The 15,742-nt window shown below is 47.9% G+C and overlaps 1 protein-coding gene across 2 annotated transcripts in view; it reads left to right on the top strand.

Annotated features, from left to right (window-relative positions):
* The window catches only part of LOC122929262 (chromaffin granule amine transporter-like), a 256,996-nt gene extending 252,961 nt beyond the window's left edge, over positions 1–4,035 (top strand). For both annotated transcript variants that reach the window (XM_044282779.1, XM_044282780.1), the window contains one exon: positions 3,771–4,035. In XM_044282779.1, the coding sequence (XP_044138714.1) occupies positions 3,771–3,908 (138 nt within the window). In that variant the 3' untranslated portion in view covers positions 3,909–4,035. The remainder of the gene's footprint in view (positions 1–3,770) is intronic.
* Positions 4,036–15,742: the final 11,707 nt, after the last annotated feature.

The raw sequence follows: 15,742 nt of genomic DNA, 5'->3' as shown, positions 1-15,742 counted from the left end.
AAGGCGAGGCCTGGATGATGTGACAGGCAAGGTAAGTGGAACGGGGAGGCTTGAGTAATGTAAACAGGCGTGCACGTGGAAGACATGGAGCCTGGGTGACGTGACAGGCGTGAAATGGACGGAAAGGAGGCCTGAGTAATGTAACAGGTGTGCGACTATGTCTACGAAAAGGAGGCCTGAGTAACAAACAGGCGTGAAACATGGATGGAAAGGAGGCCTGAGTAACGTAAACAGGCGTGAAACATGTACGAAAAGGAGGCCTGAGTAACGTAAACAGGCGTGAAACATGGACGAAAAGGAGGCCTGAGTAACGTAAACAGGCGTGAAACATGGACGAAAAGAAGGCCTGAGTAACGTAAACAGGCGTGAAACATGTACGAAAAGGAGGCCTGAGTAACGTAAACAGACGAGAAACATGAACGGAAAAGAGGCCTGAGTAACACAAACAGGTGTAAAAAGTGAACGGAAAGGAACATGGAAGACAAATAGGACAGAGGAACATAGGCCGGCGTGGAACATAAGAGGAAAATGAGCGAGAGAGAGAGAATGAAGACAGACGTGGCATGCAGAAGGCGACGGGGTCTGAGAAAACGTGGACGGGCACGGAAGAATGGAGGCCAGGAGGCGTGAAGGACGTAAAAGAGAGTGAAAGTGGAGACGAAGCCAGAGTAAAGTAACCGGACGTGAACGTGGTCTGGGAGGCAGGATGACGAGACAGACGTGAAAGGAAACAGGGGACCTGACAGCTGGACAGGCGTGGAATGAGGACAATGGAGGGGCTGAGAAAAGGAGACAGATGGACGACGTGAGACACAGACTGGAAGGTGACAGAAACGGACCGTGGACCGAAGGCCTACGTGAGACAAACGCTGTGCGGTACACGTGGAGATGATGCTGCGAATCAGAGATAAGCGACTTACCGTGGCTGATGGAGGAATCAACGGAGAAGATGATAGCCCGGGTAACTCCGCTGGGTACCAGAAGCGCTGAATTGCCTAGTTACATAAACAGGTGTAAAATGACAACCAAAAAGTAAAGAAAAAAAACTAACAAAAAAGTATCCCTTTTTTTTCTCTTTCTTTCCCCTCTCCCCCTTCCTCCGTACTCTGTCCGTGACATAAAACAATGATGATGCTAACCACTCACATACAGACCTGGGATGGAGTGGCGATTTACAGGCCTAAAATTCGCTTGGCAGAGATTTGAAAGGCTGCTGAATAACTGGAGAATATGAGGAAAAAGAATTTAATTTTTTATTTTTTTTCTTCCCCTCTCTGTCATCTGGAGCCTCCGGCCCAGGTGAATCGCCCTGAGTGTGGGACCTGGAGCCGGCGGAGTAAGGGACCTGGTGACAGATGTGCCCCAGGATACTCGCGGAAGTGCCGGCAGCCTCACCAGAAGGGATGCTGAGGGGCGGGTGCAACTGCACTGTGGTAAGCCGTGACCCAGGATCGGGATCCCGCATGGATGAAAGTGGTGGCCGGCCGGCAGCGGCGCCGGCTGAAGCATCGTCCTAGCGCCGGGGGGGGGGGGGGGGGGCGGAAGTCCTGGCAGGTGAGGAGAGCACGGCGGCGGCTGCAATGTCAGGGGAGCGCGTGGACCTGCGGCCAGGTAGGGAGATGGCTGGAACAAAGCTTACCCAGGCGGAAACCGGAAGTGACACAGTGGGACGCATCGTACGGCACCGCAAGCGCCCACAATGGGAGGGGGAGGCTCGTGAGAATTTATAAGCCTCCGCCCCTCCCACAATTACAGGCCGTGGACACAGAACACTGCCCTAGCTAACGCTTTCCGTATTAAATCAGCAGCAGCAGTACTGTCCCTCCTCTCACTAAGAATGCAGCTTTCGAATGAATCTAAAATGGATGCTGTCCAGGAGGGAGGGAGGGTCTGGGAGGGAGGGTCTGCTGCTGATTGGCTGGAATGTGTCTGCTGACTGAGGTACAGGGTCAAAGTTTGCTCAATGATGATGTATAGGGGGTGGACCGAACATCGCATATGTTCGCCCGCCACGGCGAATAAGCCATGTTCGCCGCGAACTGTTAGCCGGCGAATAGTTCGGGACATCACTAATCTCTGCCCCACTCAGAAATGAACTGTATGACTGCTAGGGCTAAAGTATTAAGTAAAAGTTTACACCTTGTATCCATATCATGGCTGTGATGTATTTTTATTCCATGCTTTTCTGTAATTTCGGAAAAGCATAGTGCATTCTGCAATTACAGAAAACCATGGAAAAACACATTTTAGCTGCAAAAAGGCAGCAAAACTGCAATGTGACAGTGATATGGCCTGTTAACCTGGATTTGCAGTCAGCAGCTTTTGCTGATGGTTCTCACAGCTTAGTGAACACACAGGACATAGCACAGGAGCTGAGAGCGAGGTACAGTAAGTACTACATAGGTAATGGGGGAGAGAAAGGATATATGACACCTAGGGTGTAAGGAGAGGAAGGGGAGAGGAGGTGATACCTTGGGGGAAGGAGAAGGGGATAATACCTGAGTGTAGGCGTGGTGGCTGAGAAATGATCTTTCAAAGGTGGGAGCAGGAGAGTAGTTATAGGGGGGTGTAAAGGTAGCTAGGGTCTTGGAGCTTCAAGTTATGTATCTGGGAGGGAAATAATACCTGGTGGGGTAGGGAGGATGACAAGATGGTCTTGGACAAAAAAAGAGAAGAAGCAACAATTTGGGGGGGGAACTGTTGGAGACTACCAGTAGGTGACCCTGAGTAGGAGAGAAATGATCCTTAGATGATCATGAGGAGGAGAGACAGTTTTAAATGGATTGAAAGAAGTAGACAACTGGGAGACACATACATCTGTAGCTGAAAAAATATAAAATGGGAAGATTCTTTTTATTGATTGAGAAGGTGGGTTTGATGCCTCCTTTAATTTTCTTCCATTTGTATTGGTTATGCAGTGCATGGCGGGTGGTAAAGAAATCCTGCACAGAGCACCAGCTAACCAAAGGCTGGTCCTGTGTGGTGGGTGGACGGATATCTGCATCACACCCTGACACAACAGCAGTAGCTGCTCTCATCTGACTTTTAGAGAAATTGATAAACTACACACAGGACACAGGCTTTTGCACAAACTTGATTTGGATCTACACGACAATTCCGATCATTACTTTCGAATCAGTGGTAAACCTGACAGATGAATAGGACTGTGCCAGAGGTAGAGGTTAGACCTTTAGATTTGTCCCGATTTTTTTTTTTGTTTGGATGGCAGAAATTCTGGAAAAAATGTTGCATTCCTTTATGCTACGCCCTGGAAAGCCACACCCTCTACAAGCCACACGCACGCTCGTGCACAACACAATAGGTTGCAGTGTCCCTAGAAAGCATTTTCAAATGTTGGCAGCTGTTAAAATGCTGCTGTACATCTGGTCATGCACCTTTATCAGTAGTTGTCATCCAAATACTTACTTGACCAACAGCTAATCCTCCTGACACCCATATACACATGCACTTCTGGGTCAGCCAAGCATGCATGGATTCTCAAAACGGAGAAGGTAGCTACCAAACCCTCTGACAGTGGCTTATCGCTCATGAAAACAGTGGATGGGTCGCATTATTTAACGGTGAGAATTACTACAACCTGTGTTTATAAGATAGTCAATCCCACCACAATATGCGCATTCTGACCCCCACTAATTAATACAAGGAATGGGCTCCAACTCTACCCAGAGGCCCCATTGCAGCACAGCCTGCCTCTATAATTGATATCACTGTATTTGGATAATGTAACTTCTGTAATCTTTTGTTTTCAGGCCATTTTAAGTCCTGAATGTCCTATGGAAACCAAGACCTACATGGCCCAGTTCAACACCCCAGATCTACCGTTCTCTAATGACCACAGAAGTAATGAAGATATCAGCACCCACAGGACTATAAGGATCCCTCACTGATCAGACTGTTGCCTTGCTTTGGTTTCTGAGAACATTGGAATGCATCAGCCAAGGAGCACCTTACACCCAGACATTATTCAGGATTAGAAAAATATGGTTGCTTTCTTCTAAAAACACCATGACATGGCTGGTCATAGTTCATATCATTTTATTGAACAAATAAATAAAACATGTTAAACAATTGGTGTACATACATTGCGTTGCACAGTAATAGATTTTACATCTTGGCATGACACTTGTTAACCAATATCAGTAGTCCACAGTAGGATTGCACTGGGTATCAAATTATCAATACCCAATCGATACTTTTGTACCAGTATCGATTCGATACCGGGATTTGCCCTTTACCAATACTAGGCTGCGCTACTGCGCAGCCTAGTATGAGAGAACGTGGTGCGCGCTGCTCTCAGCGCGCGCCATGTTCTCCTCAGCGGCACAGTGGAGAAGGAGAGAATCACTCTTCCTCCCCTCTGTGCCGCCACTAATAAGGAGAGAGAGGGGCGGAAGAGGGAAGGGACTGTGGCTACTGCGCCACCAATAAAGAGAACTAAACCATTAATACAAATACAGGAGGCGGGTGCCAGCGGCAGAATCACATAGCCAGAACCCGACCTCTATGACAGGGAGCTGCGATCAGCGGCAGTTAACCCCTCAGGTGCCGCACCTGAGGGGTTATTTGCCGCTGATCGCAGCTTCCTGTCATAGAGGTCTGGTTCTGGCTATGTGATTCTGCCGCCGACACCCGCTTCCTGTATTTTTATTAATGGTTTAACATTGGTGGTGCAGTGTGCCCCCCCACCCCCCAGTATTAAATTATTGGTGGCAGTGGCCACAGGGTCCCCTCCACAACTTTTCATTGGTGGTGCAGTGGCAGTTCCGATTGGAGCCCCAGCAGTGTAATCCTGGGGCTCCGATTGGTTACCATGGCAGTTAGGATGCTACTGAAGCCCTGGCTGCCATGGTAATCTCCCTGCTGCTGTGTGTACTATGCACAGGGCAGCAGGGAGAGTGTGAAGTCCTATTCACCCTAATAGATCTCTTTTAGGGTGAATAGGACATGGGATCAAAAGATCCCAGGTTCTAGCCCCCAAGGGGGGAAATAGTTAAATTAAAAGTACAAAAAAAAAACAAGTGTAAATCACCCACTTTCCCAATTTTACATATAAAATATATAAACACTAAACATATTACATATCGCCACGTCCGAAAAGTCCAAACTATAAAAAAAAAAATAATATCCTATGCGGTGAGCGCTGTAATAGAAAAAAATAGCCATTTTTTAGTCATCTTGTCCCCCCAATAAATAGGATAGGACTGTTCTATTAAGCGGAGGACATTCCATAAAATGCGCAAGGCACGCAGCTTTTTTTTTTTTTCGCATGGTATCGAGTATCACAATACTGTTTTATGGTATCGAAATTGAATCAAAATTTTGGTATCATGACAACCCTATTCCACAGTACTGTAGTTACAAAAATAAAACACAAAAAGGAAAAAGAAAAGAGAACAAAGCTCTATGGGTATATATATATGTTCAGGGACATTAGTGCCTAGTGCGACAGTAAGAAAAAGCATTAGACATTGCGTAAATGGAGAGGAACACCACGATCCCCATATCTTGCTAAACTTGGATTCACATCCCCTATGTTTGTAAAGAGATGTGTTCATATGGAATTATGGCATTTATCAACACCTTCCATTGGTTGATTGACGGGCATCTATCTTCCATCCATCTCAAAGCAATTGTTTTACGTGCCATAAATAGTGGCTTCCGCTAAAATATTCAAATGTAGTGGGAGTACATGGTGTCATCTAGTATACCAAAGAGACATATTTTAGGATCGGCATTGAGCGGGAGTTTAACCAAATCAGCAAGGAATTGAGTAAGCTCTACCAGAACGCTGTAATATTAGGACAGGCCCATATCAAGTGCCAGAAGTCCGCACCATCTCTGGCACAGTGATGACACCTGGTATTAGACAATCTATCCATCCTATGTAGTCTGACAGGTGACAGGTAACTCTGGTGGATAATACATAGTTGGACAAACCTATTATTGATCACCGGGGACACATACAGAGGTGATTCTAACAGTTCAGAGATGTCCTCATCCGATGTCCTCCACCTATTCAATATCGTCTGCTGTGTCAGCTGCATCCGAGAATTAAGCAGACGAGTATATATAGTAGAGATAACACCTCAGGGGCCCTGAGATCAGAGAACTCCAATGAGAGGGTAGTTAGCTATAGATACTGATGATCCTGGGAATTGGGCATTAAGCGCATGTCTAATCTGCAAGTAGCAGTAAAAGGCTGTATGAGCCAACTGGTATTGCGTCTGAAAATGGCTAAATGGGCGAACCACATTGTCTTGCTTCACATCTTTAAGGCAAAGGTCGACAGAATCATAAACATTATTTCAAAAGAAGGGCTGGGCACTCACTATATATGGAGTATGTGGTACTTTATTAGATAAAAATGCTATAATACTGATAAAATTAGCAATGACAATAATACTGATAAAAATATAGTGCAATCAACAGATAGGTCTGGCCAGACTAAATAGTACCTTCACAGTAAAAACAATTAATTAGTAAAATTACAGAGTTCCAATCAAACGCAATGGTTATCCTTAAATCCAATGCCCCAAAATTTTGCATCAATAGACACAAGTCCAAAATTTTGTATAAATGATCATATGAAAAGAGTGGTATTATATTCAAGATATTCGATCCAATGTCCAAACATCTACATATAATCGTAGGTTATCTGAATTTTTGTATATTGATTAGTCTGTATGAGGACCAAGTTACAACATCAAGAGTTAGGACTCTGTGCCGATTATATTAGTTGCAAAATGCTTATTCCATCTATGGTTATGTTGTTTACTCACGAAACAGATGTCTGCAGGCGGATCCAATCGCCAGTCCGCGGCGTCCCGCGTGGTGATCCAGATGCGATCCTCCGCTACTGCTTTATTCACGTGAGTATCGATTTTATTTGTGGAATAGTAATGTGCGACTTCCCTCAGCAGTTTTCAAGGAATTTCGACAGCTGATGTCTTTTACTTTAACAAGCTATCACTTACTGGCACCAGTAGTTTCTTTCACAGTCCACAGCTCCACAAATGCATGTGATATGTCCTCAATAAGTTTTCTCCAGAGGAATTCAGAGCTGTAGAAGTTAGTGGTCCTTGTGTTGAATGAGGGGTCCAGTACCAAACGCGTTTCGGGGCTCTTAGTGGCCCCTTCCTCAGTGGCTCTCAACCCTGTAATCAATAGCTGAGACTTTAGCATACAATATAGGATTGCCCAGAGCATAGTCAATGTGAGACAGCAACTGATGGCTAAGGGACTGACAAGAAAATATTGCAGCATTGGGGTGTCTATGTAGCCATATATCCACCCATTAAACCTCCTAATGTAAGTTGGTAAGTGAGGAGTGCATGAGGGGTGAATCTTAAAATTACTCATTGGGATGAATTTATCTACCGAGGGGTCCAAAAGAATCATAGCTTGGGGGAAGGCAGCAGCAAAAGCCACAGCCTGATGCAGTACAGTCATGGATGCAGGAGGGGGGCATAGACACTAGAGATGAGCGAATCGAAGTTGACGAAGCAAAATTCAATCCAAATTTCAGGAAAAATTTGATTCACACCGAATCTGAATTTCCTCACGCTTCGTGGTATGCATCGCAGTTTTTCCTAAAATGGCTGCTGCACATGTGAGGACATGGAGCAATGAACTCTGCGAACGGATCATCCATAATGCCATGCATGCAGTCAATCAGCAGCCAGCCCTGTGTCACAGCCCTATAAATAGCCAGGGCCGTCTTTAATATTGATTGGACCCTGGGCAAAAATTTATTTGGGCCCCCTGGATCCTGCCTTCCCACACCTTAGCAGGCAATCACGCCCTCCACCACAACACGTACACAAAAAATCCACACATCTGGTAGAGTCCAGTGAATGACTGTAAATACTTCCAGTTCTGAAGACTCCAGCGGCTCAGGATCAGTGCTCTGGGCAGCTGGGCTCAGGCTGGAAGTGGGCACCGCTCTGCAGGAAGGAGACCAGGGCTCGGCTCACCCTAGCGTTACAGTGCACCCCACACTATACAGTACCCCACAGTATATAGTAGAGCAGCCCACAGTATACAGCACCCCACAGTATACAACACCTCACAGTATGCAGTAGAGCAGTATAGCACCTCACCGTATACAGCACCTCAAACTATACACGATACAGCACCCTACACTATACAGTACAGCAGTATAGCACTCCACAATATACAGCACCCACAGTATACAGCCCCCCACAGTATACAGCCCCCCCACTATACAGCACCCTCACACAGTATACAGGCCCCCACACACATATGAATATAAGGGTTGGTCTTACCGGTGGTGGACGAAAGGACCTACAGGTCCGGAACCCCGGAGAAGGTGTTCTCACATGTGGATACGCCCTCCAGTTGGCGGTCACTTTATACAGGAGGGCCACAGGGAGGAGTCTGTCCCTGGTAATGCCCTACTTGGCCTAACAAGCCCTAAAGTGCCTCCTAACACGGGTCCTAACCCCGGAGGGGTGGCCCCGTCCGGAACCTAGCCCTAGAATAGAGGACCCTAGGTGACCCTGTGGGGACAGGGAAATGGCCCTATGGGGCTTTCAGACCCGGGTATGGCTATTCATATGGGGGTAACAACTAGTGTGGAGACATGCTCTGAGTCCCAAACTAGTGTGGAGATATGCTCTGAGTCCCTACGCGTTTCATTCAAGAGAATATCCTACTAAATATATCCTGCAGTAAGGGAATAAGGACAGCTACCTATAGAAAACCCCTTAGCTCATCAGGGGACAGGGGTGTAAGGTAGAGTATAACCCCCACTCTCAGCCCATCTGTATGGTTATAACAGATGCAAGGAGGGGGTATGTATTAGAGTGGCGCAGACTTAACCGGAATTGGTAGTACAGAATGACCCAGATTCCTATAAAGTAAAAGACATCGATGGGGGTACAGTCAAGTTGGTGCATTCGCTACACTCAATACAATGGCATGCCAGGTCAGGTTACTTACTGTTTGGCCTGAGGGTCGTATGGCTTTCATGGGGTACGGCAGGGTAGATGCACGTGCCGACCGTCTGCCGGCTTCTGACAGTGCTTGTGCGCATGCTGTGTAGTTTAAATGAAGGTGCAGGGTGCGCAATTGCCGATGAGGGCAGCCGCATCACAGCGCAGCCTCACCCACATCACGGCACCCCATGCGCGTCATAGCATGGGGGCGTGGTCGAGGCAGGGCGCCATGACAGCTGCCCGGGAAAGGTGGCAGGTGTGGGAGGAGCCGGTATATGTGACAGTGCAGCTCCTGCAATGGCACACCTGCCTGTGCTGGGGAGGACCAAGACCATCCCCTCCAGCACGGGACCTAAGCGGGGGCTTGCTTGGCAGGTTAAGTCACGGGTCAAGACAGGAAAAAGTTACCTCTTCATAGTGTCCGCTATTCATTATGTTGAAGAGATAGCGGCTGATGGCCACTGTGGATTGTAAATCGAGAGGAGACCTATATTGGTATCTACTACATTTTCTAATTTGGTAACCTCAGATGACCCATCCCTAAGGCGGATGACACAAGGTGGAGGGAGAGTATTAACCCATTATATCACATTGGTGGGTAGGGAGTAAAGACAGGACAAATGGTGGAGAGTAATGGAGATAATAGTGAAGAACCTCAATTATACACAGTTACAGGCGGAGAGACAGGATGAAACCCGTGGCATAATCATAATGGATGGTAACTATAGCTGGTCTTAGTTAGGGCCCATTGGCACATGGAAAGGGTGGGGGGGAGCCGTAGTTTTGAGGGGAAAAAAGGTATTGGGACCGGGGAACGTATACGATATATGTGCTCAATGGTACTCGTTCCCCCCCTAATTTTTCAATCTCTTTAAGTTCATACAAATGGGTCACAGGAAACATCCAAATTGTAACTGATCGTTCAGACCAAGGGGTTGAGTGGTTTTTAGTTTAAAAATCCACCAACATTCCTCTCTGGAGGATCTTTTTGTCCCAGTCTCCCCCTCGTAGTGGCTTCCTGATTTTTTTCTAGGCCTAAGAATGTTACAGCTAATGCCCGTCCCCCATGGGCGGAGTGGATATGTCTTGCCACTGGGGTATCCCTGTTGTTGCGGATATCGCCAATGTGTTCCCCTATGCGTACCCGTAGTTCCCTACGGGTCTTACCTATATATCTCATTCCGCACTCGCAGGTAAGAAGGTAAATAACCCCTGCGGTGCAACAATTAATGAAGTCGCGTATATGGTGGGTAAAGCCCGTGGGGTCAGATGTAAGAGACTTGCACTGCGTAACAAATTTGCAAAAAGTACAGCGACCACACTTGAAACATCTGCTAACTGGTCCGTGCAGCCACGTGCTTTTCTTGGGGGGATTGTAGTGGCTGTGGACAAATTGGTCTCTTAGGTTGGTCCCTCTTCTGTAGGTCACCGATAGGTGGGGGCTGACCATATCGGCCAGATCTGGATCCATCAGGAGCGTGCCCCAGTTCCGTCCAAGAATTTCTTTAATTTGTGTGGCAGCTGAGTCGAATGTACCTATGACCCTAAGTTTGTTTTGTCGCTCAGGTTTCTGGTCCATGGTCGGATGTAACAGTCTAGTGCGTGACATCTGTCGTGCTCGCTGGTAGGCCTGTCTAAGTGTGTTGTCTGGGTATCCCCGTGCTAAGAAACGTACTCTCAGCTCCTTTGCCTGACGTATGAATTCCTGCTGGTCCGAGCAGTTGCGTTTAAGCCGCAAGTACTGGCCAACGGGAATCCCCCGCTTCAATGGGACTGGGTGGCAACTGTCCCATCGAAGCAGCGAGTTAGTAGAGGTCTCTTTGCGGTATATGGTAGTCTGCAAACCCCCCTTTGTTTCCCTGGATATGCATAAGTCCAGGAATGGGAGGTTGTTACGTATGATGACTGAAGTAAATTTGAGGTTGATGGTGTTGTGGTTCAACTTCTCCACCAGCATGCTGAAATCATCCTCTGAGCCGCTCCACAGAATAAAAATATCATCTATGTAGCGGGCCCAGAGGATGATATACTCCGTATACCAACCGGGCACATCGCCAAAGACAGTGGTCTCTTCCCACCAGCCCAGGAGCAAGTTAGCATACGATGGTGCGCAGGAACTGCCCATCGCGGTGCCCCTGAGCTGGTGGTATATGCGACCGTCGAAGAGGAAACAGTTGCTGGCAAGCACAAAACTCAAAAGATGGAGAACCAGCTTGTTGTGCGGAGAGAACTGTAATCCCCTAGCCCTCAGGTAATGTGCAGTGGCTGTTAGACCCTTATCATGGGGAATAGAAGAGTACAGGGCCTCAACATCAATTGATGCCAAGAACCAGCTGGGCTCGAGGTTGAGGTTCTCAAGTTTAGAGAGTAGGTCACCTGTATCTCTCACATACGATGGAAGGGACTGCACAAACGGGCCCAATATGCGATTCACATAAATCCCGCAATTCTGCGGTAAACTGCCCACCCCCGACACAATCGGCCGGCTGCCTACCCCCGACACAATCGGCAGGGTACCCTTGTGGACCTTGGGTAGGCAGTAGAACGTTGCCATTATCGGATGCGCTGGATAAAGGTAATCAAATTCCTCACCACTGATGAGTTTTTCTGTTTTGGCTTTTGACAAGATCTCCCTCAATTCCTGCTGGAATCTGGGGGTCGGGTCGGAAGATAGTACCTCGTAGCCTTGTTTATCACTAAGTAGCGCGAGGCACATGTCTCGATAGGCTAGGGTGTCTAAAATGACCACATTGCCCCCTTTGTCAGAGGGCTTGATCATGATGCTGCTATCATTTGACAACTCTTTAATTGCTTGTCTCTCCTTCCAGCTGCAATTGGATCTCCTGAGGTTAGGAATATCTCAGAAAGTTTGGCAATGGTCTGTTTGAGGAAAACATCTACACATGAGATGTCCCCCACTGGAGGCATTTTGGTGCTCCTGTTTTTTAGGTCAGTGAAAGGGCCTGTGCCATCTGGGCAATCCGGTGTGCTATCCAGATTGAACAAAAAGTGTACGTCACTGAGGATCTCCACCGGCACGCCCAGCTCACTGCTCTCTTTCTTGTCTTTGAGCTTAAAGTGTTTGTGCCACTTCAGCTTGTGGGCGAACAGGTGGAGATCCTTAGTCCAACGGAAGAGGTCAAATTGGGTGGTGGGGACAAAGGATAGGCGTCGTCTAAGTACTATAAGCTCTACTTCTGTTAGCGGACGTGATGAAAGATTGATAACCAGTTTGTCCTTGGTGGGCCCTACTGGTTGGGCGGAGGATTGATATTCCGACTCCGAAGTGGGTAGTGTATGGTTTGCTCTAAAAAGAGGCAGATGATGATGGCTGTGGGGCAGATGGCTGTTGGCCGAAGGGCGCGCATTGTGCTTGATCGTTTGAATCCGGTAACTGGTCGTACTGCTCTCGATGTGGGTTCCCGGTGCTTAGAAGGTCCGAGCAAGTCCTCCACTATGGTGTACCGCTCAACTAGTTCCACCAACTGATTCGCCGTCGCAGGGTCCCCATGGTTTACCCAGTGCTGCAGGTCATGCGGCAGCGATCGCAGGTACCGGTCCATGGCCACCCGTTCCACAATTTGCGGGCCCGTCAATTTCTCAGGCTGCAGCCACTTTTTTACTAGTTGCACTAGGTCATGCATTTGGGCTCTTGGTGGACGGCCAGCCTGGTAACTCCAGCGGTGCACGCTTTGGGCCTGAACAGCCGTAGTTGCCCCCAGTCGAGCCAGGATCTCCGCCTTTAGCTGCTTATAGTTTTTAACGAGTTCAAGTGGCAGGTCGAAATAGGCCTGTTGAGTGTCACCCGTAAGAAATGGCGCGATGATGCTGGCCCATTGGTCCTGAGGCCACCCTTCTCTCTCTGCTACTCTCTCGAAAGTCAACAGAAAGGCCTCGACATCATCACCGGATGTCAGTTTTTGTAATGGGTGGCTGGCTCTTACAGCAACTTGGGGCCCAGGGGCATTGTTCGCTTGCACTTGTCCTTGAGCCAACTGTTGTACAGCCTCCTTTAACGCAGGTACCTGAGCTTGTGTAGCTTTCTGATGTGCCGTAAGCTGAGCAATCAGCACTCGGTTTGCTGCGCCGCCATTGCTTCCTCATGGAGGCGGGTTGCCTCTACTGTGGCCTGCTGCTGAGCCACCGAAGCTTTCTGCTGAGTAGCAGTGGCTTGCAGCAGGGCTTTCATAACCTCTTCCATGTCCTTTCCTGCAACTTGCAGAGATTTCACCGAAGACATGCAAAACAGGGTACTGACTCTTTAAATGTCACTTTTTATGATTTAAATGGCTTTTGTGGCTTTCATGCCCTGCCCACATCCGACACCAATTCTAATATAGGGGAAGATCGCTCCAGGTGCATGAGCCAGCCCAGGGTTAAAGAAAACATATGTGCAGCCAGCCAGTACCACAGGGGCAACACGTGAGGTGCACGGTGGGCCGATGAGGGGCCAAATAACAACACAGTTCATCAGTTTACTCACGGTTAGCAGAAAGCCTCTCTGGGCCGCCAGCACAGAGTTGAGGTGGACAGCACGAAATCCTCTGGGGCACACTCTGTGGTAGGGAAGCATCAGCCAAGATGGTGGTTGAGGTGCCCTTGATGTCAGGGGTGCTTAGCATGCTTGTTGCTGCTGAGTTCCTTGATGGTATTTGTCGTGACGCCAGTACCGTTAATGGTGGTACAACCAATTGTAAGAACGAAGTAGACAGTGGTAGGATACAACTCACAGCTTTAAAGGGGTTGTCCGGGTTCATCCCTTCATTTTCACCCCGGCAGCCCCCCTGACATGAGCATCGGAGCAGTTCATGCTCCGATGCTCTCCTTTGCCCTGCGCTAAATTGCGCAGGGCAAAGGCATTTTTTGGAGATCCGGTGATGTACCGGGGCTCTCCATGGGGCTGATGGGCGGTGACGTCACCGAACACAGATGCTCCGGCACTGATGGGCGGGATTTAGCTCTGCCTAGCCAGTAAAACGGTCGGTGACGTCACCGAACACAGATGCTCCGATGCTAGCCTCAGCGGGGCTGTCTGGGTGAAAATAAGGGTATGTCCGGGTTCAGCTCTGAACCCGGACAACCCCTTTAACTGATGTTGGGTCCAGTTGTAGCATGTACATCAGATAGAATACAGTCCTTTGTAATTTAAAGGAATCCTGTTGATCCACTGTTAATAGATTTGGCTGGGTTTAGCTTAGCTTGAAGGTTCTATATCAGTGTAATTTGGTGAGGTTGCCTTTAAGACCGATTTGGTATGCTTGGTACTTTCTGTTTCTGTAACTTCCAAGCCCTTAAACAGTTAGCTAATCTGTACTCTTCCAATTATGGTGAGGCTGACTGTAGCTAGATTGTCCTCCACCATGTGCAAGGGTGTCCATTAAGCCTTTAGTAACGGCTGTTATCACCAATGTCTCTCTTTAGCTTGGTTAACTTCTTCCAGCGACGAAAACGCTATCCTCTGGTTTCAGGATCTAAGAAGGTCAAAACGCTCTCCTGCGAGAGACCTCTCCTACCTCATTTCTGCATTTGGCTTCACCCACTAATGTGTGGTGTGTAGCCCCAGAGTACCACTGACTCCGCTACTCTCTCACTTTCCTTCAACTACCAACTGACTACTCCCCAACCTCCTTCTTCTCCTTCTACACTAGGCCTGACCCTAAGTATTTATATGACCTAGGTACTACCCCATCTAGTGGTGAGATGTATAAATTACACCAGACCAGCCTATGAACAGGGATACAACAGGTGTTGTAGTACAAAATGACATGCAAGATGATAATACAGTTTTAAAGTTATTTTGCAGTTCCCACGTATCCGGAGTGGGACGCTGCAGATGTTTATTTTTCCAAAACGAAAATAGGTACAGCTTCCAGCAGCCAAGGGGAAAACAAACCAAACTTAAAGTCTGCTTAGTTCAGCATAACATAATCAGTAGAAGAGTCTTTTCAAAAATAAAGGTATTTTTACCCTGGGTTCTTTTTAGTCCGTGGTAGACTTCAGTCGGCTTTCCTGCCAAACTTTCCACGTGTCCTCAGTTTCCAGCTCTGTTCACAGCCAGCCACAGCAGTGTGTCCACCACACCCTCACTCACTTCCTTCCTTCCTTTTCCTCTTATCAGGATAGTGAGTTAACCCTGTGGATACAAGATCCCAGGTAGTGCTTTCTTAAAGGCACCACAACCCAAATAATGGTGATACATATCTGTCACTGAGGACCCAACCTTGACGTCCTCTACACTAGGCCTGACAACCACACAATGTATTGAAGCGCAGATCACACAATTCACGGATTACACAGCTGACAGCAAAAATGTGGATAGATTCTGCGAGAAAAATAGTTTTCTGCATTCCCCCCCCCCCTCTATATCTACCGTATTTTTCGCCCTATAAGACGCACCGGCCCATAAGACGCACCTAGGTTTTTGGGGAGGAAAATAAGAAAAAAATTATTTTTAGCTTTTGGTGGGTTTGGAACTAATGGTGGTCTGTGGGTGGCACTATTACTGGGGATCTGTGAAGGACACCGTTATGGGGGGATCTGTGGATGACGGACACTGTTATGGGGGATCTGTGGATGACGGACACTGTTATGGGGGGATCTGTGGATGACGGACACTGTTATGGGGGGATCTGTGGATGACGGACACTGTTATGGGGGGATCTGTGGATGACGGACACTGTTATGGGGGGATCTGTGGATGACGGACACTGTTATGGGGGGATCTGTGGATGACGGACACTGTTATGGGGGGGATCTGATGATGA

The sequence above is a fragment of the Bufo gargarizans genome, chromosome 2, assembly GCF_014858855.1.
Source record: "Bufo gargarizans isolate SCDJY-AF-19 chromosome 2, ASM1485885v1, whole genome shotgun sequence".
NCBI classification, from domain to species: Eukaryota; Metazoa; Chordata; class Amphibia; order Anura; family Bufonidae; genus Bufo; species Bufo gargarizans.
This window is presented reverse-complemented; position numbering and strand designations above follow the sequence as displayed.